The sequence below is a fragment of the Hypomesus transpacificus genome, chromosome 18, assembly GCF_021917145.1.
Source record: "Hypomesus transpacificus isolate Combined female chromosome 18, fHypTra1, whole genome shotgun sequence".
Classification (NCBI taxonomy): domain Eukaryota; kingdom Metazoa; phylum Chordata; class Actinopteri; order Osmeriformes; family Osmeridae; genus Hypomesus; species Hypomesus transpacificus.
In genome coordinates, this window is record NC_061077.1 from 7,275,009 (window position 1) to 7,302,558 (window position 27,550).

Below are 27,550 nucleotides of genomic sequence, written 5' to 3' on the forward strand. Positions count from 1 at the left end.
TTGGTACGAAAAGGCAAGCGTTGCTAAACAAAGGACCAATCAACGATTGCACGCCCAATTCCATCTCTGGACCAATCGTGACGTTCGTTTTTGCGCGAGCGCAGTAGCCGTCCTCTTAGGAAAGTGGATCTACACAATGTAACCTACTTCGGTCTTGCTCTTCAAAACGAACATTCCTATTAACAGGTTTCCTACAAATAATACGATACATTCCTCTAATTATTGTTAGACATCCAACTTCGTGTTTTGACAAGTGTAGGCCTACTGTTAGTTTTTATTAGGGTAAGACTCAAAGACTCTTCTGTGCACAGTAATCAATGCTCAATGTAAAATATCTTCTTACGTGAGTAAGATAGACTGGCTCAAAACCATGAGGATTTTGACATGGAACATAAATGGCATAAGGACTTTCAAAGGTGGAATTAAAAATGCTTTTGACTCCTTGGATGCTGACATTGTCTGTCTCCAGGAAACAAAAGTGACGAGTAAGTTATCTGCACAGACGTAAAACATGAACGTTCTAAAAAAAATCATGCATTCATATCTCCAATATTTGCCTTAACAAAATATTGCAATTCCGGCCATCTGATTTGCTCCTCTTGCTGTAATAGGAGATTTACTTGACGAAAGGACAGCGATTGTAGAGGGCTACAACTCCTATTTCAGCTTCAGTCGTGGGCGCAGTGGCTATTCAGGTTGGTGTCAACAGTAGCAGGTTTAAGCTAAGGCTCATCACTTTATCAACCACAGAGCTACTAGTGCTTGTTGGCTTGACCACAGGCAAATTGGCATGCATCAGGATGTTTGACATGCCCAAAGTCTCTGTAATGCACCAATGTTTGCCACTCGTGGATGTATAAAGTGTCAGTGCACGTCATTAAATCACACTGTTCTGTCTTTTCTAGGGGTTGCAACATACTGTAAAGACAGCGCCTCACCATTTTCTGCAGAAGAAGGTCTGACAGGCCTGTTGAACACCAGCCATGAGGGTGCTGTGGGCAGTTATGGGAACCAGAAAGAGTTTTCCAGTGAAGAGTTACAGCTGTTGGACAATGAGGGGCGGGCTGTCATTACACAGCACAAAGTCATGTACGATGGGGAAAAAGTGCTCCTTTTAATAAATTCAGCTATTACCAAAATTGATTGGTTGTCTGATGGACTGTAACAGTATGCACATTATCCATGCATGCTTTCTTGCATCGATGTAGGTTTGAAAACCAGCCTCAGACACTTACAGTTGTCAATGTATACTGCCCACGGGCAGACCCAGAGAAGCCAGAGCGGAAGCAGTTCAAACTGCAGTTCTACAAGCTGCTCCAGCATCGGGCAGAGGCCATTCTGAAGGCTGGAAGGTAAAAGTCAAAGCTGGTTTGATATTTTCTTTCTTTAACTCATCCTCTCATTCTTGTTCTCAACATAGTTTTCTTTATCAATTCCTACAGCCATGTGATCGTGTTGGGGGATGTGAATACTTCTCACCGGCCTGTCGATCACTGTAACCCTGATGACATCGTAAGTGGAGGAATCAAACATCTTTCAAAAGACTTAACATTGACATTTTCACCCATTCCTGATTTATATAGTCCTTCTAAAATGACCCTTTCTCTCTGTAAATTCAACAGAATGATTTTGAAGGTAATCCGGGTAGAAAGTGGCTGAATGGCTTCCTCCTTAATGATGGTGAGGAAAATGATGTTGAGGGTGATGACAATTCTTGCGACAAACAAACTGGAAAGTTTGTGGATACGTTCCGTCATTTCCACCCCAAGCGCACCAATGCCTTTACATGTTGGTCCACTCTCACTGGAGCACGGCAGACCAACTATGGCACACGCATTGACTACATCTTTGCAGACTCCCTGTTGGTCAAGGGCCAGTTTGTGGCTGCAGACATCATGCCAGAGGTGGAGGGGTCAGATCACTGCCCTGTGTGGGCACATCTCAGCTGCTCCCTCCTGCCAAGCTCCAAGCTCCCTCCCCTCTGCACCCACCACCTGCCTGAGTTTGCTGGCAAGCAGCAGAAACTGTCCCGCTTTCTGGTCAAAGTAGAAAAGCAGGCTGCCAAGGAAGCTTCCAGAGATCAAGCACCACTGCCCAGCTCTCAAGAGGCAGGAGAGACCCAGGAGAACCTGATTCCTCAAGGGTCTGTGAACAGCCGTGGGTTGAAACGAACTCTGACAGAAGAGTCTGGACTTTCCAAGGGGAAAAAGAGTAAGACAGTGAAGGCTCCCTTAAAGGCTCCCTCAAAACCTCAGGGCAGCCTGCTTGCCTTTTTCAAGCCCAAATCCACCCAGGTGGTCCCACCCATGCAGGCCTCTGTGAGCCAGTGTATCAAGAATTCTGAGAAAACTGAGGTCAGAGAAGGACAAGTTACAGGGCCAGATGGACCCTCGGTCAACACCATGGATCCTGAAGGTGCTCAATCTGTCTGTTTGGGTAAAAGAGATCCACCCCCCTGCAGCACCCCACAGGACACTGTTGATGGTCAGAAGCAGGGGCCGGACAAGCCCCTGACCTCAGCCTCAACAGTAGAACCATGTGTAAAGGGGGCTCCACTAGGCTTTTGGAAGACAGTTCTGCATGGCCCCCCCCAACCTCCACCCTGCAAGACTCACAGGGAACCCTGCGTGCTCCGCACCGTCAAGAAGGCAGGACCAAACATGGGCAGGCAGTTCTTCGTGTGTGCCCGACCTCAGGGACACACCTCTAACCAAGAGGCTCGCTGTAACTTCTTTGCATGGGTGGACAAAGGAAAATAGCTGTGTCTATATCTACTGTAGGGACATCAAGATTTTCCTGACTGATTAGGCATTCTGCTCAGAAACAAATTTTCCAACTCCAAATTGTCACTAGTAAGATATTTTATCTTTTTTTATCTGTTTTGTTTTTGTCTTTAGAATAAACTTTTTATTTTTGAAATGTTGATGCATTCTGCCGTTTTTGTTTTGAGAAGGAATGAGTGGATATTTGCTTGTTTCATCATCTTCCCACTGTGGATGTTGCTTTACAATGAAGATCAAAAAATTGAATTCTATCTGTGTTTAGAATTAATTTGAAGATTGGGAATGGTAAATACTCATGGTCAGAATTGGATAAATATTGGGACTAGAAAATACCAAGGTATTCCTTTTTTTAAGACCATGTTACTGTCTCCACTAGATGGCAGTGGCACGAAGACATTGATTGACAAAGACAATACATGCTCCAATAGCTCAGTACTTTTGTGATCTGCTGGTCTGATGAAGTTGTGCCAATGTTTGGCAATAATTCAAGCTTTTGAATGTATGCTCTTCGAAATTAGCATAACTCTGACTACCTGGGCGTTGACTCAATTTCCTCCATGTTTTGTGATGAACAATACATGACAAATATACAGGTTCATTAAGAATAACGTGCTCTAAATATTTGACTGGTTTGTTAATTCTATCAGTGATATTATGGTCTTATTGTAGTGCCAGTAGTGTTAATGTTAATTGTTAATGTTAATAGTTTTTCTTTTGTGTGTCATATTTCCTTGATGTCACAAGGCCTTGCTCTACTAAGAACCAGGGGTATTCAAGTGACATCACAGGAAATGTCCTCAAGCGCGCAATTTCTTCCCCCTCCTTCTTCCTCTCACTATTCTTCTGTTTGTGGCGCCATACATAGTTATATACTGTACACTACGATATTCTCAAAAGCATTTGGAAGGGAAGCAGTGTTGAAGGAAAATACAGTAGGATTGTAGGACATTATTCTCTGCCTATTTCAATATTTGCCAACTCAGAGAAGAGGTTAGTAAAATGATGCGTGTCGCAATGTCTATGAAACCATGTTGCAGTGTCTGCCATGTGGGTCATCACGTTAGCTTACACCTAAATTGTTGTAATAATGGCAAGTTGTTGTGAACCTTTTTGGTTGTATACATAATCATATAATAATATAGTGTTGTACAATCCACAAACCAATTGTTTCCATTCGTTGTGATCTCTTTGTAATGTAGGTCAGTTTGAGACCTTTATTCAGGTTTATCTGATCACATTAGCAATGTGTGATTGTCCATAATTCAAAATGAAGATAAATGACAGAAAAAACATTTCTGTATGTAAACAATGTTGATGAGTCTTTGTTTTAGTCTACCATTACTGTTATTAATCCTCCCAGACTGTAGGTGGCAACCTTTTTGAATAGGCCATAACAGACCTTTTCTTACAACTGAAAAATGCATTTCCTGGAACAGTATTTTGTGTTGATTAAAGGAACCTATCTGAGTAAACAATGTGGAACTTTATCGCCAAACCAGAGTAGATTCTCAAAAAAATATGGCTCCACTTCAGATTAAATAGTGCTCTTAGCCCAGAGAGCCTTTGTCTTTTTACAGAATCTGTAAGGCATGGTGAGCAGTGACAGTCTGATTCTCTACATCCCTTCCTGTATGAGACAACTACAGACCCCTGCTTTATGCCATCTGTCTTTCATTAGATGAGTTAACCAGATGGATGGAGGAATGTATAGATAAATACAATTGATAGATGGATTGATCTCGATAAATTGATTGATATAGACAAAATAGATAGTTACTTTACTCATCCCCTTGAGCAAAATGTGCAATCATTCAAAGTTCAGCTTTCTGTATCAGTGGTGGTTAAGAAGTCAAAGTAGGCAGGGTTGTGATGAGTGGCATTAGACCCATATGGTCCACTTTATTGCCTGCTGAGGGCAACTCAATCCTATCGGTGTTTCCGAACACCTAATTGTTCGTCTTTGTCCGTGTGCATTGGAGTGTTGACGTGCTGAATGTTTACAGATTAAGCAGAATGGCATGCAGGTAGTCTTAAAAAAGCTTTTAACTCCTAATCTAATTAACGATGCCGTGTCCCACCCGTGGACTCACAGAACACACTTCAAAGGACCATTCCCCTTTTTACTACCAGGGTCATTCTGTAGTACTTTGTGGTAATTTAGAAGCTGTCCATTCATTGTATGCTTACTGGTATTTTTATTGTATTTTTTACATATTACATATTATATTGCTCTTTGATATATCTTACTTTTCTGTTCTTGTGTCCACACAATCAAAATGATCTTTTAATGCAGATGTTAAACTAGTATATCCATAGAATGATGAGTAGGATACGTCAAACGTAACCTAACAACCTGTGGCTGGTTTAACAAAGGGTTAAATATGGGTGTTCCCTTCTCTCCCTTACTCCCTCTCAGGCAAGTCCTAAGCTCTCCCTCTCTATCTCTGTCCTCTTATTTATATCGAGGAGCTTTGAAGAGACAACTCTTTATTGTTGAACAGGATATACATGTTGTGGATGTGGATTTTAAAGGGATATTTCTGACATTTCATAGTGAGAAGAGTCAAGGTAAGTTGCTCAGTGAATTGTGTATGGGAACTGCCATGTCAGGTGTGGAGATAGTGGAAGGTAAACGGTCAATGGAAAGGCAGTCTTGCATCAGACAAGAACCATGTGCTCTATGAATACTGAGGCTATGTCTGCAGTTACTGGAACAGGAAGAGTTAGTAGAAATGTTCTAGTTACCACAATACGGTACACAATATAATTGTTTAACATAGTTTACTATACTCATTTACTTGAGTATGCCTACATCACTCTACCTATTTCTTTGACTGCAGGTTTGAAAACTGAAAACTGATTCATTTCCTCATGTGACTAAATTAATAGAAGTCGTATTAATTTGCCTTCTTAGCCAGTAAGTAACAGGTTGATAAATGTTTTACTATGTGTGTATCTACTAAGATGTGTATTTGAGAGTGTTGCTGCTCATCAGAGTGCTACTTCTCTCAGGTGACTTTTATCACTCTGCACATGAGGGTATCATTCAATTAAAGACTGATATGAAATAAGACAACCTGATTTCTTGCCTTATGTGGCCAATAAGTCAGAAGTTGATAAAGCATGTTACCAATTTGTCTTAGTGTCCAGTAACTAATATTTCTTTGTATTGACAATGTCCATCATCACCAATAGGTTGCTGTATCCTCCCTGTTTTATTGGTATTGTGGTTTCTGGATGTTTTTAATAAAGCTGTATTTAAGATATGTGTGTTAGTCTGACCTTATCCTATTACCACAGTGCTAGGGCTAGACAGACCAGTGTTAGCCTCAAAAGAGGAGCCCATTGTTGATGTTTTTTGCATGGAGTCTTAGAACAGAAATTCTAGTGATCTCTAATTGAATGGGTTCAAGGGCTAGGGGAGTTGACTAATACTGTACCCCTTTAATGTGAAATACTTACATTGGCATAGTGGCAGTGTATGTTTGGTGTTTTCAAGGATCAGATGTGAGACCATGAGGTCAGTTTGGCCCAGAGAGATCTGGCCTGTGACCTAGTAGCAACCAGGACTACTTACTAGTACAGGAACTGCTTTCCTGCCTACTTGATGTTGCCCAGAGCAGATTAGTTCAACATAAGTCCTTTCACAACATTTGTTATTTAAAGCATTTCCTGTCACATAAGCTCTAAATGGCTTTACATTTCCCTGCTGAACAAGTAGGATGACTACTTTATAACGCAAGATATTTCCAGTGGGCTATTAACTCCACAAACTGAGACATTATGAACAGACATAAACAGACTTATGAAGAGGTTTCGCTTGTTGATCAGGGTTTGCCCCTAAGAGGCTTGTGATGGCGGCCTACTCCAGGCCTTATTTACAGTACATATCTCAAGACATAACAAGTTCTCCCAGTGTTCAGTTTACTGTTCTGCATAATTCATCAGTCATGTGTATCCCATTGATGTCAACATGGAAAGAATGATTGCAGCAGCTGCCGTAGTCGCAGCTTTGTGTCAATTTAGTGCAGTCCTGTGACATCATGACCTCATTGATGTTTTTACACTTGTTCCTATCCTCTTCATGCTTAGATGCAACAGAGGATTGAATTCGCATAATTCAAATGACTGTGGGTGACTAATGTCCATGTATGCAGTATTCTGAGCCCCTGATGCAAGCTCACCTGTCCTTTGTTACTTGCTATTATGGCTCATCAAAATGTATATAACATCTATTCAAAATAATAACTATAGTGACTACTGCAACCTGGGCTGTACATTAAATAAAAACATTTCTTCTCCCACAGGCTGCATTTGAGTCTTGATTCACCTAAAGGAGCTACTGTCAATCCCAGAGGAACTTCATTATCAGTTCATATTTATTCTTCTCATCCCTTGAAACGAGAATGGAGCTACAGAAAATGAATGGCCATCAGAGCATGGATGGGTGGGTGTCTATCTCCAACACGGAGCACTGCAGAAGATGCAGCAGTACACAGATCTCATACCGCATCCCAAATGCAGTTTAGACTTTATTTAATTCTGTGTGTATTTCGGATGTATAATGTTGGTTTGTGTAAAGGTTTGATGGGCTGGAGAGCGTGGCAGAGCGGGATGAGTTCCTGCCTCACAAGAGTGGAGGGAAGAAGGAATCCCACTTCACAGATGTGAGTGGAGGAGTTTCGCCGTAGTTCAAAGGCTCTTTGTGTGGACATCTGTGTAGTAGGAAGCCATTCTATGTGTATATGTCATTCGTAATGAATTAACATTCGCTAAATGTTTATTACATGAAGCAAATGGGAGCGTACAATGATCATATTAATGTATAGGTAACTGTGCTAGTTGTAGAAGCACCTTCCATTTCTGAAGAATCCTAGATATGTGATTCTGATTATTTCTGTTCCACCATAGTTTGAGGGGAAGACTTCCTTTGGCATGTCCATTTTCAACCTCAGCAATGCTATCATGGGCAGTGGGATTCTGGGACTGGCGTATGGTATGGCAAATACTGGAATCTTCCTGTTCATGTGAGTAAACCTGGCCAGTGCGCCTTTCTGTGTGAGAAGTAGTTTCAAGTTTCAAGTTTATTATCATTTACTCATAAACAGCATTTATCAGTAATGAAATTATTTGTGCTCAATGTCCGTTCAATTTAGAGAATAACTAAATTAACTACTGGAGAATGGAGAAAAAGCGTAAAAAAATAAATAAAAAAAGATATCTCACAGTCTATACCCAATACGGTTATAAATTGGCTTTGTATGGTATGTGACAATGATCTCCAGAGAATATCCAGACCACTGCCCTTCTTGCCAGTGGATCCATCAAGTACAAACTTCTGTTTGCGTTACAAGAATAGTGTAGGAATGTATGAGTGTGTATGTGGCCCATTTGTTTATAGAGGAGTACACATTCCCCTTAAATCAGATTGGAGGGTTAAAAATAGCTTATAGTTATCAGATGAAAGACATGTCTCCCTGGATCAGACCTGTCCAGTGTTGTGGGGGAGGGGACAAGTCAGACAGGTTGTGGGGGAGGGGCACAGCAATCTGTCCTTTGTGGGGCAATAACCTCCAAGGTCTACTTGCCCTGTATGGGTTATTCTTTCTATCATGTTTAATCTATCAATGACTTTCAGTTTTTACTTATTTCATTCATATATAGCTGTTTTAGTTAACATTTCAAATAATATTGATCTGGACATACTGCAAACTGAGAAGCTACATTTTTACAATCATATCTTCATGCCATGCAAGAAACTGCAACAATATACTCATGCATGAAATACCACTGGGAAATTAGGCAATTTAAGCAATTTCACGAGTTTTTGACCAAATCGTAAATCCAGCTGTCCCAGCTTGCGTAATAGCTAGGTTTTCTTCCCCAAACATGTCTATGAAATGATGTTCATTTGGTGGTTTGTTGGACAGTGGATGTATATATAAGAAAAATGAAAAGTAACTTGTAATTTGTTTGAGTTCAGAATGATCATTTATGTCCATGGTGTTTGGTTCCGACTACCATCAGTGTATCTGTGGTGTGCTGCTGCACTGCGCTGCTGCTGTGTTTAATCACTTGATGACTTTATTCTTGTGTGTTTTCAGCGTCCTGTTGACATTCATCGCTATTCTATCAGCATATTCCATCCACCTCCTCCTAAAATGTGCAGGAGTTGTAGGTAGGAATTATGTTGATTACTATGATGTTTCTATTTTTTAAACATTTGGACTTGGAAAATCATGTTTGTGTGTGTATGTGTGTGGGTGTGTCTGTGTGTGTATGTGTGTGTGTATGTGCCTTCATGTGTCTGTGTGTGTATGTGTGTGTGTATGTGCCTTCATGTGTCTGTGTGTGTATGTGTGTGTGTATGTGCCTTCATGTGTCTGTGTGTGTATGTGTGTGGGTGTGTCTGTGTGTGTATGTGTGTGTGTATGTGCCTTCATGTGTCTGTGTTTACAGGAATACGTGCTTATGAGCAACTGGGGAACCGGGCGTTTGGATCGCCAGGCAAAGTTGTGGCTGCTGTTATCATAACGGTGCACAACATTGGAGGTATGGTGTCATTTCTAGCGTTGCTTTACTATGGTGATGTAGTGAAGCGAGAAGATTGAGAAGACATTGTACCTGGTGGATTTGATATTTCATCTATGACTCAAAACAGGTGGTTCTGTCTTTCAGCCATGTCCAGCTACCTCTTCATTGTGAAATCTGAGCTTCCACTGGTGATTCAGGCCTTCCTTGGCCAGCATGAAAACACAGGGTGAGGGTCTGGGGCTTGGAAGGCATCTGGCTTCTAACTGCCATTAATATCTATGTACATTCTAACTTTATATATATTATGTAAAGAGGCGTGTCCAGTGTTACTGTAGTTAGTATCGATAGAAAGGTTACCAGTTTCCTATCTGTCTTGTCTGTCAGAGAGTGGTTCTTGCAAGGAAATTATCTGATCATCATCGTAAGCGCCTGCATCATCTTTCCACTTGCACTCATGCGACAGCTCGGTATGTCCATCAGTCATCATTACCCTTTCCATCCCTCACTGTACCGTGATGGCATTCATGTTTCATCCCATTCTCTTCATCACATTTGTTAACTTTCTTTAAAAGAAGGTTATTCACTCCAAGAAATAGAAATACAACTTAACATATTGTTTTCCTTTGTCTGTCTGGGGTAAAACCCCTGTCATTCTGTTGGCTATATCTAACAGACACATAGTCTGTTGACATGTCTATGACCTTGATGTCATCCACCTCCTAACCACCTGCTGTGATGTGTTCATTACCCTCCAGGTTACCTGGGCTACACCAGTGGATTCTCCCTCTCCTGCATGGTCTTCTTCCTGATCTCGGTGAGCGTTGCCTTACGGTACTGTCCTGTTGTATAGCAATGATATACATGACCTGAAACACCTTGTCAACACAGGAATAACCCCCGTCAGCGGCATAGGTTTCATCATACACATTTTGCACTGTGAGATGTATTTGTCAAATTGTGGAAAATATATGTAGTTGACTTGAACCAGTCTGTGTTTCCCACCAGGTGATCTACAAGAAGTTCCAAATCCCCTGTCCACTGGAGAATATCTATACCAATAGCAGTCTTTCGAATCACTCCTTTCATGATCACTCTGTCAACAAAACCGAAGAGGATTCTTGTCAAGCCAAGCTGATAACCATCAACCCAGAGGTAGGAACGCAGGCCATCCTGTCAGGAGCTATGTGCTGGTACTCACCAGAAGAACTCATTCAAATGTTGTTTGTTTGTCTTCTAGACAGCCTACACCATTCCCATCTTGGCTTTCGCCTTTGTCTGTCACCCAGAGGTGCTGCCCATTTACACAGAACTACGAGAGTAAGTCTGGATCTTCTGAGATCTAGTTCTATAGTTGAATTAGCATATCCTTTATGCTTTCAGAATTCTCAAAGCATATTGATTGACAGTATTCATGACTTCTCATTAGACATTCTCCCTCAGTGTTTATTTTAGGAATGTGGACCGGCATAGAAGAATGACTTGTTTGATCTGTGGTTTCTCTAAACTCTAGTGCTACCAAGAAACGCATGCAGACCGTGGCCAACATATCCATCCTGGCAATGTTTGTAATGTACTTGATAACTGCTCTCTTTGGTTACCTCACCTTTTACGGTAAGACATAACAATAAGTCAGTGTGATCTGCTCAGACAGATGAGCTTGTTGAAAAGTTCTTACTGGGATTTAAGGAATGAAGCATTATACACATTGTTTTCAAATTGCATACATAGTGTATACATCTTAAAGTTCTTGCATCATGAAGTATGACGGGTCTTTGTTTGTTTGTCTGTAGTCGCAGTAGAGTCAGAACTCCTTCACACCTACAGTTCTGTTGACCCATTGGATACACTGATCCTGTGTGTCCGTCTGGCTGTGCTGGTCGCCGTCACCCTGACTGTTCCAGTGGTGCTCTTCCCAGTGAGAACGCTTGTCTGAACGCATAACTGTTCACACTTGAAACACCAAAGTTCTAGGAAGTTGTTTACAAAACAATTCTCTAGTTTGTTCAGTAATGTAACCACCCTGATGAAGCCTCCCTCCCTCTCTCCCTCCCTCCCCAGATCCGCAGGGCTCTTCTCCAGCTGCTGTTCCCTGAGAAGCCCTTCCACTGGGCCAGACACATCTGCATTGCCATCTGCCTCCTCTTCATCGTCAACCTGCTCGTCATCTTTGTGCCCAACATCCGAGACATCTTCGGTCTCATAGGTACGTCACCAGACACTAAATGGCTTGCTGCCTGGCTGACTATCTGTTGCTTACTGTTCACAGACCAAGTCGTTTACTTGGGTTGCTAACACGTAAGATGCTGTAACGCTCCTCCCCCTGCTGTCTCCAGGAGCCACCTCTGCACCTACCCTCATCTTCATCCTCCCTGGAATCTTCTACATCCGGATCATTCCGCAAGAACAGGAACCTTTAAAATCCAGACCAAAGATTCAGGTAGCCCTCAGATTGATGGTTTAACTTTGATTATCAGTAACATTGAACAGTCTTGGTTGTATACCTTGTAGTACTCTGGTATTCATCTCATCTCCCTCTTCCTTTTCCTTCTCGCACAGGCTGCATGTTTTACTGCATTAGGGTTTGTCTTCATGGTGATGAGCCTATCCTTCATTATCTTTGAGTGGGTGACTGGACAGGCACGGAGCAGAGGTGGGCACTAGCAGCTGAGACTCCCAGACAGTAGAGACATGCCAAGCCAAGCACTCCCAGTCATCCGATTCACCCCATACCTACCCTGTGACAAACCAAAGCCTAAGTACAACACTAGCAGAAAAATGGGAAGAACATGTTCCCCTCAAGAAAAACAGCACTCCTGTGTGGGGAACGGCTGCAGTTCAGAGGGGTTATCACACATCCAGCAGCACACAGAGGTTTGGTTATCAGATAGCCAGTGCAGTAAAAAGATAGTAGACAGTATATAGAATATATTTAGGGAACCAATACAATTTTTGATTTTCAGGAACAGGTTATGAGGCACTAGTCAAGTTTCTGGAGAGCTGACAACCTAAATCATGAATGATGTGATTTTTTACACAAGAACAACTGAAGTGTAATTTCAGTTTTATAATGGTGCAGAATATTTGTATAGGTGTACCCACAAATGGCTCCACCATTGCCAAAGTATGTCCGATGTAAAATCTACCTCCCTTTAAATAACTGTTTTCACACAGAAAGAATATTTATTACAAGTTCAAAGTCAAATTTGTTATTTAGGTCTCGTATATACAACTCTCCCTGACTTTCCATGAATTGTGTTATTGTTATTTGATACTTTATGCTTCAAAGACCTTTCCATTTGATCTGCTGTATCTGTCCAAATTCAACCATAACACAATCAACATGTGTAGCTTTACCTGTATGATTACCGCCTCCCGTTATGGACTACTGAAGTAGAGTAACATTTGTTTGGATGTTTATATTTTGGTCCTATTTGGAAACTTGAAATCAATGATACATTAGGTGTATGCTATTTATATTTGCCATTGTGCTTACATCAACATCCCTAAATACTGTTACCACTGCAGATATTACAGGAATTTAATGAATTGCAATGCAACAGGTATGTCTGTGTGAAATACTTCTGTCTTTCAACTCAACTAAAGATTTTTCAGAAGTAATAAGATGTTAAACTTAAAGACCTGGCTGTGAAGATTAGTCCTTGGGGGCACAGCTTTGACCAAAGCCCTCTGAACGGCTTAGATTAACTAGCTGAGTATTCATAGATATTCATGTACTCTATCATTCAACAAAACAAGTATGTGTTTTTTATTTAGTTTTTTTTCTATTTTTTCAGTCAACACAAATGTTATGAACACAATGTTTTAACGTGTATTTAATTGTATGTTTATAATAAAAAATCAGTCAATGTGATTCAATGTTTACATTTCTCAATAGCCTCTAGTACATGAATGCTCTTGAATTCTAAGAAATCTTGTTCCTAGAGACTACTCTCTTTACACTGAATTTAACCATGTCACATTAGAAAAAGGAATGAGGAAACAAACTAAAGGAACAAGTTAGCCCTGAAAATGGAAGTAACACATTCAACTGTGATCAGCAGTTGAGTGAAAAGAAAATGGTGAGTTAAGAAAAAATGTGTGGTTGTCCGTTTCCTGCTCTTGTGTGCCTGTAGCACATCAGAGCAGACTGTGAAGAGAACCTCCCTCAGCCTGTTGTTGAACCAGGGTCTAATACAGCACAGCCTGCTGTGTGAGCAGCTTCGTCACACCTAACACAACTCCTCAGAGATCGCTATGAGTCGGGGCTCCAAGGCCAAGCTTCAGCAGGGGAGCAGACACAGCACTCTGCTCAGCCCTTTGGAGAATGAAAGGTTGGAAGTCTTCATGGGAAGAAGGTGTTCTGTAAGTTTTGACGTGGGCAATACCTTTGTGTTTCTATGTGTTTTTGTGTGTATGTCCGGATGTGTGATTGTGTGTATGTCTGTATGTGTGATTGTGTATGTGTGTGGTTTAGTGTTGGCTTGATACTATACGGCATGGCTCTGTCATTACTTGTCATATATGTAGCATGTGCATTTAAATATCATATCATTCAAGCAACAGTCTTATTTTCAGTTATTTTATATAAGACTAGCAGATTAATTAAATTCAAGTGTATATAATAGTTAGTAGGGCATCTGTCTTAGTAGACCTCAAATTGTGCTAGTTATCTGTGACAGTTTTGACAGGAAATGATGGTAGAACCCATTTCCTTTTCTGAGCCTTGTGTCAGTGAAATGCTCGCTACTTCAACTTCCTTGCTGGTTTCTGACATAAAGACTTGGTGGGTTTTAGGGTTTTTCAAAACACAATGGCAGAAGTTTGGTAAGATTGTGCCACCTATGGAAGGCACCGTGGGCTCACCCATGTGTGTTTGTGTTTGTGTGTGTGTGTGTGTGTGTGTGTGTGTGTGTAGTCTCTGGCCACTGCTGTGGTCCAGCTGTTCATGGCCCTGCCACACAGTCCAACCTTCTGGAGTCTGCAGCACACAGGAGTGGCCTGCTTCATCAAGGACAACCCCCAACGCTCCTACTTCATACGTCTATTTGATGTGAAGGTACATGACAGCACAGGGGTGTGTGTGTGTGTTTGTGTGTGTGTGTGTGTGTGTGTGGGGGGGGGTATTAGCTGACTGATGTGGTCCTGAGAGCTTAAGAAAACATCCTAGTCTAGAAGAAAGCCCTGGTTTGGTGCTGATTATAGAGACTCACATGATAGCTCCCTACTGTTCCTACAAGCAGAGAACTAGGAAGTTTGACCTTGAAAACCATCCAACGTGTTTATACAGTTATTGTTTTTTCAGGCAGGTAAACTGATATGGGAGCAGGAGGTCTATGCCCAAATGTCTTACTTCTGCCCTCAACCTTTCTTCCACTCTTTTGCTGGAGATGTAAGCATACTCACACTTTATCAATCTGTGTTGACATTCGGTCTTGGTCATATGTATGCTTAATAACATGTACTTAAGTTAGCAGTTTCTTATACACTGTATTTCATTGTTCACAATGCAGAATTGTCAAGTCGGGCTGAACTTTGCAAATGTCCAAGAAGCTGAAAACTTTCAAAATGCAGTGCAAGAAAAGATCTGCCAAAGAGACCGTCAAGGTCAGTTTCACATTAGTTTATATTTTGTACTTTTGTTTTTAACTTTTAGTTCTGCGTTTACCACTAAGAGCTTAACAATATTGATGGTTCCCTTTAAGATGATTAACCACAAAACATTTTCTTCTCACAACATAACGTCTGTCTTCCTCGTGCAGCTTCAGAAAAGAAACAACGGCCCCTAGCTTCAAATGGTAGGACTGACTGCTGTGTCAAGTAAATAGGTCCAGTATGTATTTGTTTTGAACTGCAACATGTTTTTGTCAAATCTTTCTCTGCTCTACACTACTGGTCGTGCTGCAGACAGGGGATACCTACCTCCACTGCCACCTGGCAAAGGTGAGAATACCTCCTTTTATGCTTCTGTATTTGTTGAACTGTGTTTGATCAAAGACATCAGGCAACATATTAATATATTTTTCACTCAAAGTCTTACCAAAAGGTGTTTACGGTGAAAGATGATTCTTCCAAGGCAGCCAAGATAGCTCATGTGTCTTGATTGTGTCCTACTAGGGCCTGTGAGTACCTGCATTGCCACCATTGACATCCAGAACCCAGACATTCAGGCCTCGCGCTACCGCACGGTGGCTTCCCCTCCATCTGTCTTCAGCTTAGGCAAAAGCAAAAAGGAAAAGAAAAGCAAGAAAAAGGGCAGCAAGTTTTCCAAAGCTGATATTGGAGCGCCCAGTGGGTTCACGTGAGGACATTTTCTTAACATAGCACAGCATTGTAGCAGAAAGACCTGAATTTTCCTATTTTCCATACCATAAAATGTTATTGTATTGTATGATATGTGTTCTACATAATATACAGTAATACTGCATATTTACATACAGTTTAATTGTGTTGTTTAATCGGCATACTGTATCATGTTACAGCTAGTTGGACATATTCATTTTTTGTGGTGTGTGACTGCTTCCGTCTCTCCTCTCTTCCTGTGTACAGACATGTGAGTCATGTGGGCTGGGACCCCAACAACCTGGACCCTGACCTGAAGAAGCTGCTGTCCACGGCAGGCATCAGTGAGGAGGAGCTGAAGGATGAGGAGACATCCCAACTCATCCAGAACGTCATCGAGCAGTCAGGAGGCATGGAGGCAGTCAAGAAGGCCATGAACAAAGGTGCTCCTCCGGTCTTCACCACATTTCAACACAGTTCGGTGCTTCGAATATCTTCATGATTTGCGCCCCTCGATTTTTGATGGGGAATTGAACTCTCATTTTTCTCTTTTTCCCATGGATCAGATCGTCCTCCCCCGCCCTCTGGTAGGCAGGGTCCTCTCCCTCCAGTGCCTGGAGTCTCTTCGTACGCCCCACCCCCTGCTCCTGGCAGTGCCTGTGCTCCGCCTCCCTCACGGAGTCGCTCCGGCCCCCTGCCTCCTCTCCCAGGACAGCCACAGCGTGGAGCGCCTGCTCAGCCCCCTCCCTCACGCACCGTCCTGCCACCACCACCCCCTTCAGCTCGAGCTGGTCTCCCGCCACCTCCACCCTCCGTGTCCTACTCCCACAGCCCTCCTCCACCTCCCCCCGGGACCCAACACTTCATGGCTGCTCCTGCAGCCTCCACACCCCGCGGAGGAGGACCTGCCCCCCCTCCCCCTCCTCCTCCCCCTCCTCCTCCCCCTCCTCCTCCCCCAGCACACATTTCAGAAGACTTCCCTCCTCCTCCTCCTCCACCCTGTGGGACTCTCAAACCCCCTCCTCCTCCATCCAATGGGGAAGGTGGGGGTGACGGGAGAGGGAATCTGTTGAGCCAGATACGCCTGGGAAAGAAGCTAAAAAATGTCAGTAAATTACACTTGCAAACCATAACATTTCTTGTGTGGACTTAAGTGTGGTTTTAATATTCTGTTTGTGTGTTTGTTTCCTTGTTTGTGTGTTTGAATCGTAGGTAACTGAGAGTCCTGATCTACCTTCACCTGCTCAGTCTGAGTCTGATGAGGGCATCGTTGGAGCTTTGATGATGGTCATGCAAAAAAGAAGCAAAGTCATCCACTCCTCAGGTAAACCTGCCCTTCTGGCTCCTAGCAAGCCCCCTCTGCTCTCATACACAGAACATCATGAAGGAATATGCTGCCTTTGTAAATCTAAAGCAATAACTGAATGACATTTGTTCCTCCCTCATCTCTTAGATGAAGATGAAGATGAGGGTGGATTTGACGATGACGAGGATGATGAATGGGATGACTAGTTTCCTCCACAAGCTGTGTCCTGTTGATTTCACCACCCACTGTCTCGCTGGTTGGTCAGGGTCTACTGTAATCATCTCTCCTCTTTCTAAACTGTATGAAAGGAGGATCATTTCATGACTTATGGTAAAATGTTTTCGACTGAATGTTCATGAACGATAGTAAATATATAGAAAATCTGTTTTTTGTTTGTTATTTTACTCCAAACGTCTTCACTAAAATAGATGGATATCAACTGCAATCTCAATAAATGGACATGTTAGGAAGAAAGGAACTCTTTATTAGCAGTTTCAACAATTCCAGTGTAATGTAGAACAACACATTGCAGTTTGTGGTGAAGGGTGTCTGGTTACAGGAGTTACTTACACCTACCTGTCATGCCTTTCCTATTCAACAGGTCAATTTTTCCATTTATAAATATGTATTTAACATGTTTGTGTCTATCACAATTGTGCTGGACTATAACTTGTTCATTTTAACTTGAATGTTGTGTGCAGATTCAATCTCTAAAACCACCACCATCCATCAAAGTGCATAACTGAAGGAATACTGAGATTACTGTATACTCATATAAACAAACACTGGTCACAAAACATGAAGGAGGGACAAGTCACAGCAATTACAATTTCCAAAGGCATTAGTCAGTTTGAATGGATACAGATATTATTATCTATACCATGGTTAAGCAACCAGCATCAAACATCAAAATGTACAAATTTGCAAACCAAGTAAAGCATGCAACAGGAATATCTTTTTTTGATATTATTATATTATCATACATTCATAAAGCATGGGTCTGTCATGACCATATGATATGTACACATTCAATATATTACATCTCTATATTGAGATAACCGTTTGTGGTGTGAGAGTGTCACATGTCACTGTATCAAGGGAGATTACGCTGGTCTGGTGTCAGTGTCCGGTGTAGCCAGTCTACAGGTGTCTATTCAGGGTCCCGCTCCTGACTCTCTGTGTGTCTCCGGCTGGTGCGTTTGGGCTGCTGCGTCTGAAGGCCCAGCTGCTCCCAGTAGGACTGGCAGTACTGGTGGATGAGCCTGATCTCAGGCTGGGAGGGGTCTGTGAACAGCGGCTCAGGGTCAGGGGGGGCAGGGTGGCGGGGCTGCTGGTGGTCCTGGCTCCTGCTGCCTGGGGCAGTGTTGGTGCTGAGCTCGTCGTCAGGGGAGGTGAGGGCCACCACGATGTCTCGGTCCAGAATGCGCAGAGCCACGCGTGCCACCGTGTGTTTGAAGTTGTTCTCCGTGGCCAGGCAGTGGTACAGGCCGCCGTCTGATTGGGTGAGAGACTTAAGCAGGATTCCCTGATTAGTCTTCAGGACTCCATCCCGGTTGAGCTGAAAGGAGGAGAAAGACCGTCAGTAAATATATATTTTTGGGTGGCATTTCTGCCTTTATTATTTAGGTATGCCAGAGCTACTGTGTTTAGAGAGGACATGAGTGGAGAGGCCGCCATGGTGAGACCTTGGCCTACATGGTGCGCGCATTAGCCCTGTGAGCCACCAGGGGCACAGAAGAAATATGTGTATTCAAACAATCCCTCTGTTGTAGTCTTGTTCTCCTCACCACTTTCCTCCTTCCTTCTCTCTGGAAGAGCCACTTGACTGTGGCCTGGGGCGAGCGAGGCTGACACTCCAGGAACGTGCTGCTCCCCTCCACCCCAAACTGCACGGTTTCCCTCAGGCGCCTCTCCACTGCAGGAAACAGGGCAGGAAGGAGGGGGCGGAACACACAATGAGCTTCTCGAATCTTGTGCACACGTGTTTACCGACATGGCGTTCAAACAGAGCTTGGCAAACCTTTAGCGTTGAAGCCTCTGCACTGTCTTAGTGGATCTCCATGTTTCACATCCTGCCTTCTGCTCCTCCTGAAGGACAGGGAAAGGACAAACCTTTGAGCAACTTTTCACAACGGCTGAGGGGTTTTAACACCCTACTGTGGTGTGGTGTGGTGTCTAGTGGTGTGTCTAGTGGTGTTCCTGGTGGTCCTGACCTCTTGGTGGAGGGGGTGAAGGCTGAGCAGGTCTCCCCGTCCCAGGCACAGTAGGGGTCCCTGGCCAGACAGCAGTCAGAGCAGGCCTTACCATACACACCACAGCGGTGTAGGGATACCTGGGTGAGGCCTGCCTCTGAGGATACATAGAGCTGTTGCTATGGAGACAAAAGGAAAACAAGAGATCAAGTTTTTGTGGGAATCAGTAGCGTTTCATGACTAACGAAGACAATAAAAACGAATCTCACCCGTTTGGAAGATATCTTCATAGTTTTGACTGGAGCGTGTGTCTGTAATCAAATGTATTGTTTTCTCATCTTTAAATCACAAGAGTACCAATTACAAGGACATTATAGGAGTGTATGGAAAACATAATGAATACCCTGGCTTACCCTGAAAACCTCAACCTCCTCCAGAGTCAGCTCCTCCCTGGTGCTTGGGTCCTTGGGCAACACTATGATTTTCTGGACAGTACCTCGATCTGAAGTGAAGCATTCCAATATTGTTTATTTTCACCTTATTTTGACTTCTACAGTCCCTAACTCATAATCATTCAACAAAAAAAGCCCTGGGCCGGTCTTTTACCTGTTCCCAGGAACAGCACCTCGTAGCGGCCATCCACAGCATCCACCTGGTCCACCACCAGGGCAGTGAAGCGGTAGTCCACCCCAGTACGAACCACCAGAGGACGCCGATGGACTGGGTACACAGGATGGTACATGAGGGGGTGGGCTCGGATGAAGTTGACTGCCTCGTCAGAGAAATCTTTCGAGGAACGAAGGCCTGGGGTAAATGTTCCCCCTGGACACTTGGGACCGGAGAGGGAGAGTAGGAGTCAGTAAATGAAGAGAGAATAGAGAGAGGGGGGAGGGGAAAGGTTAAACAGTTGAGAGACTGCAACTTACTGTCCCGGGTCGAGGGTAGGGAATCTTGCCAGTATAGGCTGTCCATTGGTAATTGTGTCCATGTTTGTGAGAGAATGGTCCGTTGAAGACATTGCGGATGTCAGCCATCGAGTACACACAGACTGCAGAGCCCTTGAACACCGAGCTGGGAGAGACAGCAACAGGTCGATGATAAACGAGTAAAAACACAGGAAAGGCAAGAACAGAAGCAACACTCAGATCAGAGTTGGTCTGGCACAGATGTATGAAGAACATCTTAATGAGATGGAGACAGGTGGCCTGCATTCAGACCTTACCCAGCCGTGGTAAAGAGGCCATACACCACAGGATTCCGCTCATCTTGAGAAGGCTGGATAAACACATCCCCTAGAAGAATGGAGACAAACAGGTGAATGCTATCCTGGTATCAACTAAATAAGGGAAACAGTGCTGTAGTCAACATCTTTTGAAGTCCCTTACTCAATTCATCGAATAAGGTCTCCACTCCATCCTCTCCAATCACAGAGCAGACAAGGCGTGCTTTCAGGAAGGTGGTCCACTTGTTGACTAGGGACTTCTGGCCACCCTCATCATTCTGGAAACAAAAACCAAAGTCCTTAACTGATGACCAGCTTCACGAAGACTCTGAGTGTGAGGGTGTGACGTCTCACCAGACACACGCGCCCCACCCTGGCCAGAACACTGGGGCTCGCCCCTCCACTGGAGTCTAGGCTCTTCTCACGGAAGAAGAAGTAGAGCTTGTCATCATTCCTCTCTGCACTGTCCTTGATCTGGTGGATCTGGACGAACACAGGCTCTGAAAAGAGAGAGAGAGAGCGAGAGAGAGAGAGAGAGCGAGAGAGAGAGAGAGAGAGAGAGAGAGAGGGGGGGGGGGGGGGGGAGGGGGGGAGGGGGTAGTGTCAGGAAGAGAGACATAGAGAGAGGGAGAGTGAGAAAAAGTATGAGTGAGAGAAAGAGAAAGACGTAAAGAGAGGTGATAAAATATGCTTTCGTTGTCACCATGCTATAAGAGTGGCAGTACAGTAACTCACCATTCAGCCATCTGGAGTCATACTGCTCTGTCCTGACTGCTGCTCTCCCGCCCATGGTCCTGAACAGGGCTGCATCTGTGCCCATGAAGTCAACATGCACCCCAGCATACAGATTGCCATCTTTGACAGGGACAGAAAGAGACAGGCGTTCAACAATACAGTGAGTTTAAGGATTTGAAGATGACAAAGAGTACAAAGTAAAACATACTGATCAGAGAGGCAATATTCTCCTGGTTGGGGTCATAGGAACATTTGCCTTTCCCTGAGTCCACATACCCAGGAACCAGCCTGAATACGTAGTCCTACAATGAAAACGTTGAGAAATGATCAGTAAATTGAAGCAGCTTTGGTCATGGACTATATTTGGACAGGTGTGTCCTCACCTCAGCCTTCCAGCCTCGGTTGATGAAGGTACAGATGGGCTGATATGCTCCTGTCCCACAGGTGTACAGGTGGGTGCGGTTCCATGGTTCTATCAAACGCACAAAGTTGGCACACTCACCCTGCCATGTACAGGCAGAAAGAAGAGAGACAGTTAATGGATGAAGGCCTCATCCTTCTGTCAGACGAGCATTATGACAACAGAACATTCTGTCAATCCCAACTGCCAGGTAGAGGCTTCCTACCTGTCTTCCTTTTCCCGTCATCTGACACTCGCCCTTTCTCTTGGCAGAAGCTGGCCAATGGATCTGCAGGACGAAACACAAAGCCACTGTTGATAGAGGCCTTTATACTTGACACCCTGCATTGTGAATGTTGTGTCAGCCTATACATCTAATGGTAGAATGTGTGTGGGTCGTACTATGAGGGGCTCCTTGTTGACATTGTGCATGTCCAGAGCCACCAGGTACTCCCGGCTGCCCAGGTAGAGACGGCCTTGGTCCTGGTCCATGTGCAGGATCCTGTAGTCGCTGGTGTTGAAGGAGAAGGAGAAGGGACGAGCAGCCCGTGTGTCCAGAAGTTCTGGGAGGGATGCACACACACACAGACGCACATGAAAACATTTTAGTTGTGAAATATTTGAGCTGAATGTAGCAAATGTGATCTTCAGTACATCTTTCTCGTCAGCAGGGGGAGCTGTTGTACTTCCTGTCTGGTATCTACAGGGAAATGTGGTCAGCGTCCTTGTAAAAATGGTTGATTTCATACTTGGCTGAACTTGCCTCCCCCAGACCAACAAATATCTATGTCATTGGCTAAATTTAACTTTTCTCAGACCATTTCCCACCAGGAGACACGCTTTTAAGACCTTAATATTTAATAGTTCAAACCCTCTGATTGACTTTATGGCATTGCATGGAGAATGGAGTCTTAATGCAAGTCCCTTACGACACACTAGGTTGAATTCACATACAGAAAAACATTCTAAATTCTTTACATTATAAAGGGGAATACCGTGTCAAAAGGGTCTAAAACGCAACGTTTAAATCTTATTAGGCTAGAATCTTGTTCAGTGAAGGTTGACCCTCCATGGTTTCACACTGCATTTCAAAGTGTTGTCTGTTTGTTCATATTAAACACAGGGCAGTTCTCAGCTGACTGTGAGATGCTCTCTGGAAGTGACAGTTTTAGTCAGTCACTCATTTAGCCTCTTCAGTTTTGGATCTAATCATTCATGACACACAGGCCACAAACACAACCACTTACCTATCCATTGGGCTAAATATGAGCAAACCCTTCTGCCTTGTGTCCAACTCTACACTCATTCCACATGGTACCGCCATATTGGACATATTGTAGAATGTCTGACTCATGGCAGTTGGCACAGGCTTGTGAATAACAACAAGCTTTCACATATGGACAGAGACCTGAGACTGGCTGGAGAAGAAACATCTTTATTTACATCAAAGTACTTGTTATCTTCTCCTAAGGTGACTGTTTCTGTGAACCATTTGTGGATACTATTAACAGGATGCAGTCAATGTGCCTGCTAAAATAAGCAGCAGAATCGGATCTCCGGCCTGAGAGGGATGGGGTCTTGAGAGGCTGGGCAAGGTCCGGTTCTGTTGCTCAGAGGTAAACACAGGATAACAAGGCCCCGGTAGGGCAAAGTGGACTCAAGGCACAAGCTAAAACTAGCAACACTCCACCCATCATCATGCTCCCATCATCCTCCTCAACAACAATGTGTTGGAAGTGTCTGATAAACACAGTCCTACCTTCCCTCAGCATCAGTACAGCACTGTCATGTCATTATGCCAGGAAGAAAATGGTTCAGATATTGATATGTCAAAAACAGTTAACGGATGTAGGACACAGACACAGCTCCTTATCTACTGTGATCACCTGTATGGTCCAGTCTCTCTCTCTCTCTCTCTCTCTCTCTCTCTCTCTCTCTCTCTCTCTCTCTCTCTCTCTCTCTCTCTCTCTCTCTCTCTCTCTCTCTCTCTCTCTCTCTCTCTCTCTCTCTCTCTCTCTCTCTCCTCTCTCTCTCTCTCTCTCTCTCTCTCTCTCTCTCTCTCTCTCACCCACTCACTCTCGCGATCAGGCAGGGGCCACAGGCATTTTCATAAGCGTCACATGACCCTCTTCCCCTCCCCAAAACCCCTCATCCACAGGCGCCTTTGGAACAAAGAGTGTCCCTGTCCCAAACAATGAACAATTAATCCTTGGAATGGCAGAAAACAGAGAGCAGGGGAGCAAGTCCAAGGTTCCACCCATTCTTGGAAACGAGGACTGGATCATTGTGATTGAGGACTGGGGGTGTTTGACCACCAATATCAGCTAAATGTTTGTGCGACAAGCTCATTTGATTTTAATGAGACACTCTAAACACCAACTTTTCAGCATAATGTCACTCTATTCTAATTCCCTCTGGTCCAATTATAACAATCCTAAGAGCCAAACAACTGTACTTCTATGCATGACCATGTGCGAACAGGAACGAGGGTTGTAGTTGAAGAACATGTTCAACCATCCTGAACCCAACTCTACAGTGTTTGGTGTATCTGTACTGTAACCGAGGTTGTTGATGCTGTATTTAGTCTGAATGTAGTGTCACAAAGTTTTGCTCCTGACCCTTGACCCTAATCTTAATGCTTATTGTAATACCTAGACTACTGTTGACACAAAAAGATGTGATTAGAGGGGCGTACTAACTATTCACCTCATAGTCACAAGGTATCAAGGTAACGTTACCCTTCTCTTCTCATCAGCAATACTATAATTGTTATTAAATACTAACTAAAGTATTTAATAACAAGCAAAAGATTGATCAAGCAAAACATTTACCTTAATATTCTCCTTCTTGCAAGATATGTATACAATTGCTAGTTAAAACTGACCACGTTCACGTTGTGTATCAAATAATGTGTGTGACTAAATTGAGACATTAAAAATCTTCATCTGGGATGACAGAAAAGGACCTGTACCTGTCTTCAGGTCTCATGTTTAAATATGGAAGACATTCCAAAATGCCTGATTGATACCTTAAGTTCCAATCTTCCATTACCACAGGTATTACATTGAGTCATGGGAGTGTGCATGCGTGCATGCTGAGGTGTTCACACATCTGAGACTGGGGGAGTGACTAGTACACGGAGAATAACTATAATCATTCAGTAGCGTTTTGATCTAAGCCATCATCCAGGTATTTGCAAGAGGATCCAGAACAATTACAGCTAATGACACTAGGAGGAGGCAGAATGGGAAGATCCCACATTGAAATAATTGTCTTTAGTGTTGTTTTTGTTCCTGCCTGCCTTCACATTTCTAAATTGTTCCTTTATAGAATCTTTTTTTTCTGATTAACCTGTATTTTCTTTACTCTTTTTTAGTTGACAAAAATGTTCTTATCATATAAACATGTAAAGCAATTAAATAAAGTGTTACTGTAGAGCAACAGTTGTGGGGGTCAAGTCCCTCGTGGAGGGCATTGTGAAGCACCCCTACCCAACACATCCACCTTTTGTTTGCTGTTTAACAGTGGGCAGGAACTACACTCTTTAGATACATATAAAGAGGAAACATAAGCTGTGTGTGTATGTGTGTGTGCGTGCATGTATTTATTTCTAGTCACACTAGCTTCCTAGTGTGCTTATGTGTGCTCACTACTTAGCTACAGCAAAAAACACTGACTAAAAGGATAACAATAGAACCACACTGGGCTGTTAAGACGATTCCAGCTGACAGATGAGCCACATGTGTCAGTGGCTTACCTTTGAAGGCCAGGCGGACCCGTGGAGCAGAGTGCTGGAGGCCTGTGGTACTGCAAACACACAAACCCAACAGGAGGAGTAGGGTCCCAGGTGCTGTCATGGCAACATCCATTCAGGTAGCCCACGGAGATCTAGGTAGAAAGGAAAGGGTAAATATAAATTAGACATTGATAAAGATAAACCTGCAAACGACATTGCATGTGTAATGAGAATGAGGCCCACAGAACTAATAGAAAACAGAGAGCACATGCTGTTTATAAAGAGCAGGCAGACAGAGGAGACTCAGATCTCCAGATGATCTATCTAGATAAGTACTGACTAGTGGAGAGAAAATATCAGCCATTGTGGCCAAGACAACATCTACTCAAGAGCCTGATTTTGAAATAAATTGTTTCTAAACCTGGCAGCCTGACCAAGACCATGGGCACCTGTATAAAAGCCAGTTATACAAAACCCCACTGTGGTTACCCATTTGGGACCTAGGTTTGCACACTGGATTTGAATAGAAAGTAACTGAGACACAATGGACTAAATGTACTCTTCATGCATCATTGAAATGTATAGGGCGGCCACTAGAAACTGTTTCTTTGGGTACCTAAACTATTTCTGACGGTTTAGGAGTGTTGGCAGGTAGCAAACTGTTATACTTTAACCCAAGCATTCATTATGTATACTGCACTTTGCTGTAGAGGATATTGCATGAATTATGAATACTAAAAGCTGAGTCCATAACGTCCATTAAATTGTCTTCCCAAAGGTGCGCTTATCCCACGTGCCCAAAATTGCACTTTATTTTCCGAGTTTGCTGTAAATCCATAACGAAAATGTTAAATTTATATTCGTGAACTAATACATGTTGTGAACCTCAAATCATCTGAACAAGAGGCAAACAACAAGATTAAGATGAAAATTATATTGTCGTTGAGGTTTCGTTTCAGTGCATTAGGAGAAATCTGCGGTCTAGATCTTTCACAAACATCAAGTTTAGTGATCGGTGAAAGCAACTTTATAAAACAGCGCGAGATGATTCCGGGTTGCAAAATATAATTACTTCGCCCGCGTTCGGTGAATACGGAGCACGTAGCCTAATGCTGAACTGTTTCTAAAGACAGGCGAGTGCCTACCTTTATCTTTTTTTGGAACCCACTGAAAGAGACACGAAACTCACATAATAAGATGTTATCGGTACATTCCTCGGAGTTCCAAGGTTGGATGTTAATACTCAAGTTCCTCAAGAAAACAATACAATCCCTTGGAATACGTGTCAATTGAAAAGCAGCTTGTCAAGTTCTATACCGCCATCTCGAATTCAAAGAAATTGAATTGCAGTTGCATTTTAAACTTGATCTTCTGATCTCATTGCCCCAAACCATCTGATGTACAGACAAAAATGTAGGTCCATATGTCCTTTCATGTGGGTCTGGTTCAGTAAACGTCTACGGATGAAGTGAGTGCAGGTGTTGGGTTGGCTATCTGCCCCTGGCTTCCTCTCCTCCCTCTCATCATCAGCTGATTAACCCACTTGATGCTGGTGTGTCTGATTATAGCAGGTGACACAAAAGTAAATTATTATTGAGAAGTACATTTACAAAATAAAAATATCTTGCCTGGTTTCGTAAAATAAAAAGATAGGCAAACATACTTTTTTCCTACATGACAGTAGATTCTCATGTAAAAAATAAAGTAAATTCAGATGTCAAACCAAATGGGGACCCAGTATTGTGTCCTGACAGATGTCTCTATTGAGATACCTCCACAGGAGAGTGAGAAAAGCGTAAAAGATTCCTCAGATTCCTCCTCAGACGACTCTTGGGCTCACGACAACGACCACAAAGTAACCAGGAGGGGGGACCTCATGGAGAAGACATCCATTCTTTTATTCGACTTTGAAATCAACTGCATTCCCCTCACTTCATCACTGGCTTTGTGGTAAGCGCTGACGCAGTAGGCACTTAAAGAACAAAAAAGGCATGGGAATGGCTCTTGTACACCATAAAACTAAAACAAACACAGTGAACAGACTGAGTCAGTCACTGCCAGGAAGGTGAAATGTCAGAGGAGGTTTGTTAGAGCCAAGCAAATCATTAGCGCTTACATTATTGTTATACTCTTACAAAGATGGAGTCTTATCCCAATGTGGTATAGTAAGATATCCTCAGAGGTATATGGACAACATGGGCATACGACATTGACCGCTTACATTGATTGGGGGGTTCAGCAGCTCTTCTGCAGTGTTGAGAGGACATCCAGGTTGAGAGTGGACATAGTCTTTGTTTTCTTGCCCTGTGGGAGACGTCCTTCCCTTTTCCAACTTAGGAAGTGAGTCATGAGTCAGTGCTGAG

General features: G+C 43.2%; 5 protein-coding genes across 6 annotated transcripts; 4 read left to right on the plus strand and 1 right to left on the minus strand.

The window, feature by feature from the left end:
• Window positions 1-115: 115 nt before the first annotated feature.
• Window positions 116-1,202, plus strand: LOC124480155 (DNA-(apurinic or apyrimidinic site) endonuclease 2-like). The gene is made up of 3 exons (XM_047039231.1): window positions 116-485; window positions 612-695; window positions 906-1,202. The coding sequence occupies exons 1-3, from the start codon at window positions 371-373 to the stop codon at window positions 1,163-1,165; spliced, it is 459 nt and encodes a 152-aa protein (XP_046895187.1). The 5' UTR covers window positions 116-370; the 3' UTR covers window positions 1,166-1,202.
• On the plus strand, window positions 1,183-2,759 carry LOC124480222 (DNA-(apurinic or apyrimidinic site) endonuclease 2-like). Its single transcript, XM_047039328.1, has 3 exons — window positions 1,183-1,352; window positions 1,443-1,512; window positions 1,623-2,759. Exons 1-3 carry the CDS (start codon window positions 1,183-1,185, stop codon window positions 2,757-2,759), a joined length of 1,377 nt encoding a protein of 458 aa, XP_046895284.1.
• A 2,419-nt stretch (window positions 2,760-5,178) lies between these two features.
• Window positions 5,179-13,188, plus strand: LOC124480154 (sodium-coupled neutral amino acid transporter 3-like). Its single transcript, XM_047039230.1, has 16 exons — window positions 5,179-5,351; window positions 7,091-7,230; window positions 7,366-7,450; window positions 7,695-7,810; window positions 8,888-8,961; window positions 9,243-9,335; window positions 9,462-9,543; window positions 9,702-9,784; window positions 10,073-10,131; window positions 10,323-10,469; window positions 10,555-10,634; window positions 10,828-10,928; window positions 11,108-11,232; window positions 11,376-11,520; window positions 11,651-11,754; window positions 11,874-13,188. The coding sequence occupies exons 2-16, from the start codon at window positions 7,190-7,192 to the stop codon at window positions 11,976-11,978; spliced, it is 1,440 nt and encodes a 479-aa protein (XP_046895186.1). The 5' UTR covers window positions 5,179-5,351; window positions 7,091-7,189; the 3' UTR covers window positions 11,979-13,188.
• A 136-nt stretch (window positions 13,189-13,324) lies between these two features.
• LOC124480153 (wiskott-Aldrich syndrome protein-like) lies at window positions 13,325-17,591 on the plus strand. Of its 2 annotated transcripts, XM_047039227.1 has the most exons (11): window positions 13,325-13,679; window positions 14,233-14,373; window positions 14,620-14,706; window positions 14,828-14,921; window positions 15,077-15,112; window positions 15,222-15,257; window positions 15,432-15,615; window positions 15,864-16,039; window positions 16,163-16,701; window positions 16,809-16,920; window positions 17,050-17,591. In XM_047039227.1, exons 1-11 carry the CDS (start codon window positions 13,572-13,574, stop codon window positions 17,106-17,108), a joined length of 1,572 nt encoding a protein of 523 aa, XP_046895183.1. In that variant the 5' UTR covers window positions 13,325-13,571; the 3' UTR covers window positions 17,109-17,591. The 2 variants fall into 2 exon arrangements, with proteins under 2 accessions (XP_046895183.1, XP_046895184.1); XM_047039228.1 differs by lacking the exon at window positions 15,077-15,112.
• Window positions 17,366-26,674, minus strand: LOC124480152 (semaphorin-3F-like). Its single transcript, XM_047039226.1, has 18 exons — window positions 26,377-26,674; window positions 25,209-25,339; window positions 21,854-22,014; window positions 21,678-21,740; window positions 21,435-21,554; window positions 21,260-21,353; window positions 21,052-21,171; window positions 20,671-20,816; window positions 20,480-20,594; window positions 20,317-20,386; window positions 20,021-20,165; window positions 19,701-19,923; window positions 19,508-19,596; window positions 19,364-19,405; window positions 19,116-19,273; window positions 18,923-18,990; window positions 18,690-18,817; window positions 17,366-18,460 (listed from the first exon to the last, which is right to left on the minus strand). Exons 2-18 carry the CDS (start codon window positions 25,318-25,320, stop codon window positions 18,053-18,055), a joined length of 2,262 nt encoding a protein of 753 aa, XP_046895182.1. The 5' UTR covers window positions 25,321-25,339; window positions 26,377-26,674; the 3' UTR covers window positions 17,366-18,052.
• Window positions 26,675-27,550: the final 876 nt, after the last annotated feature.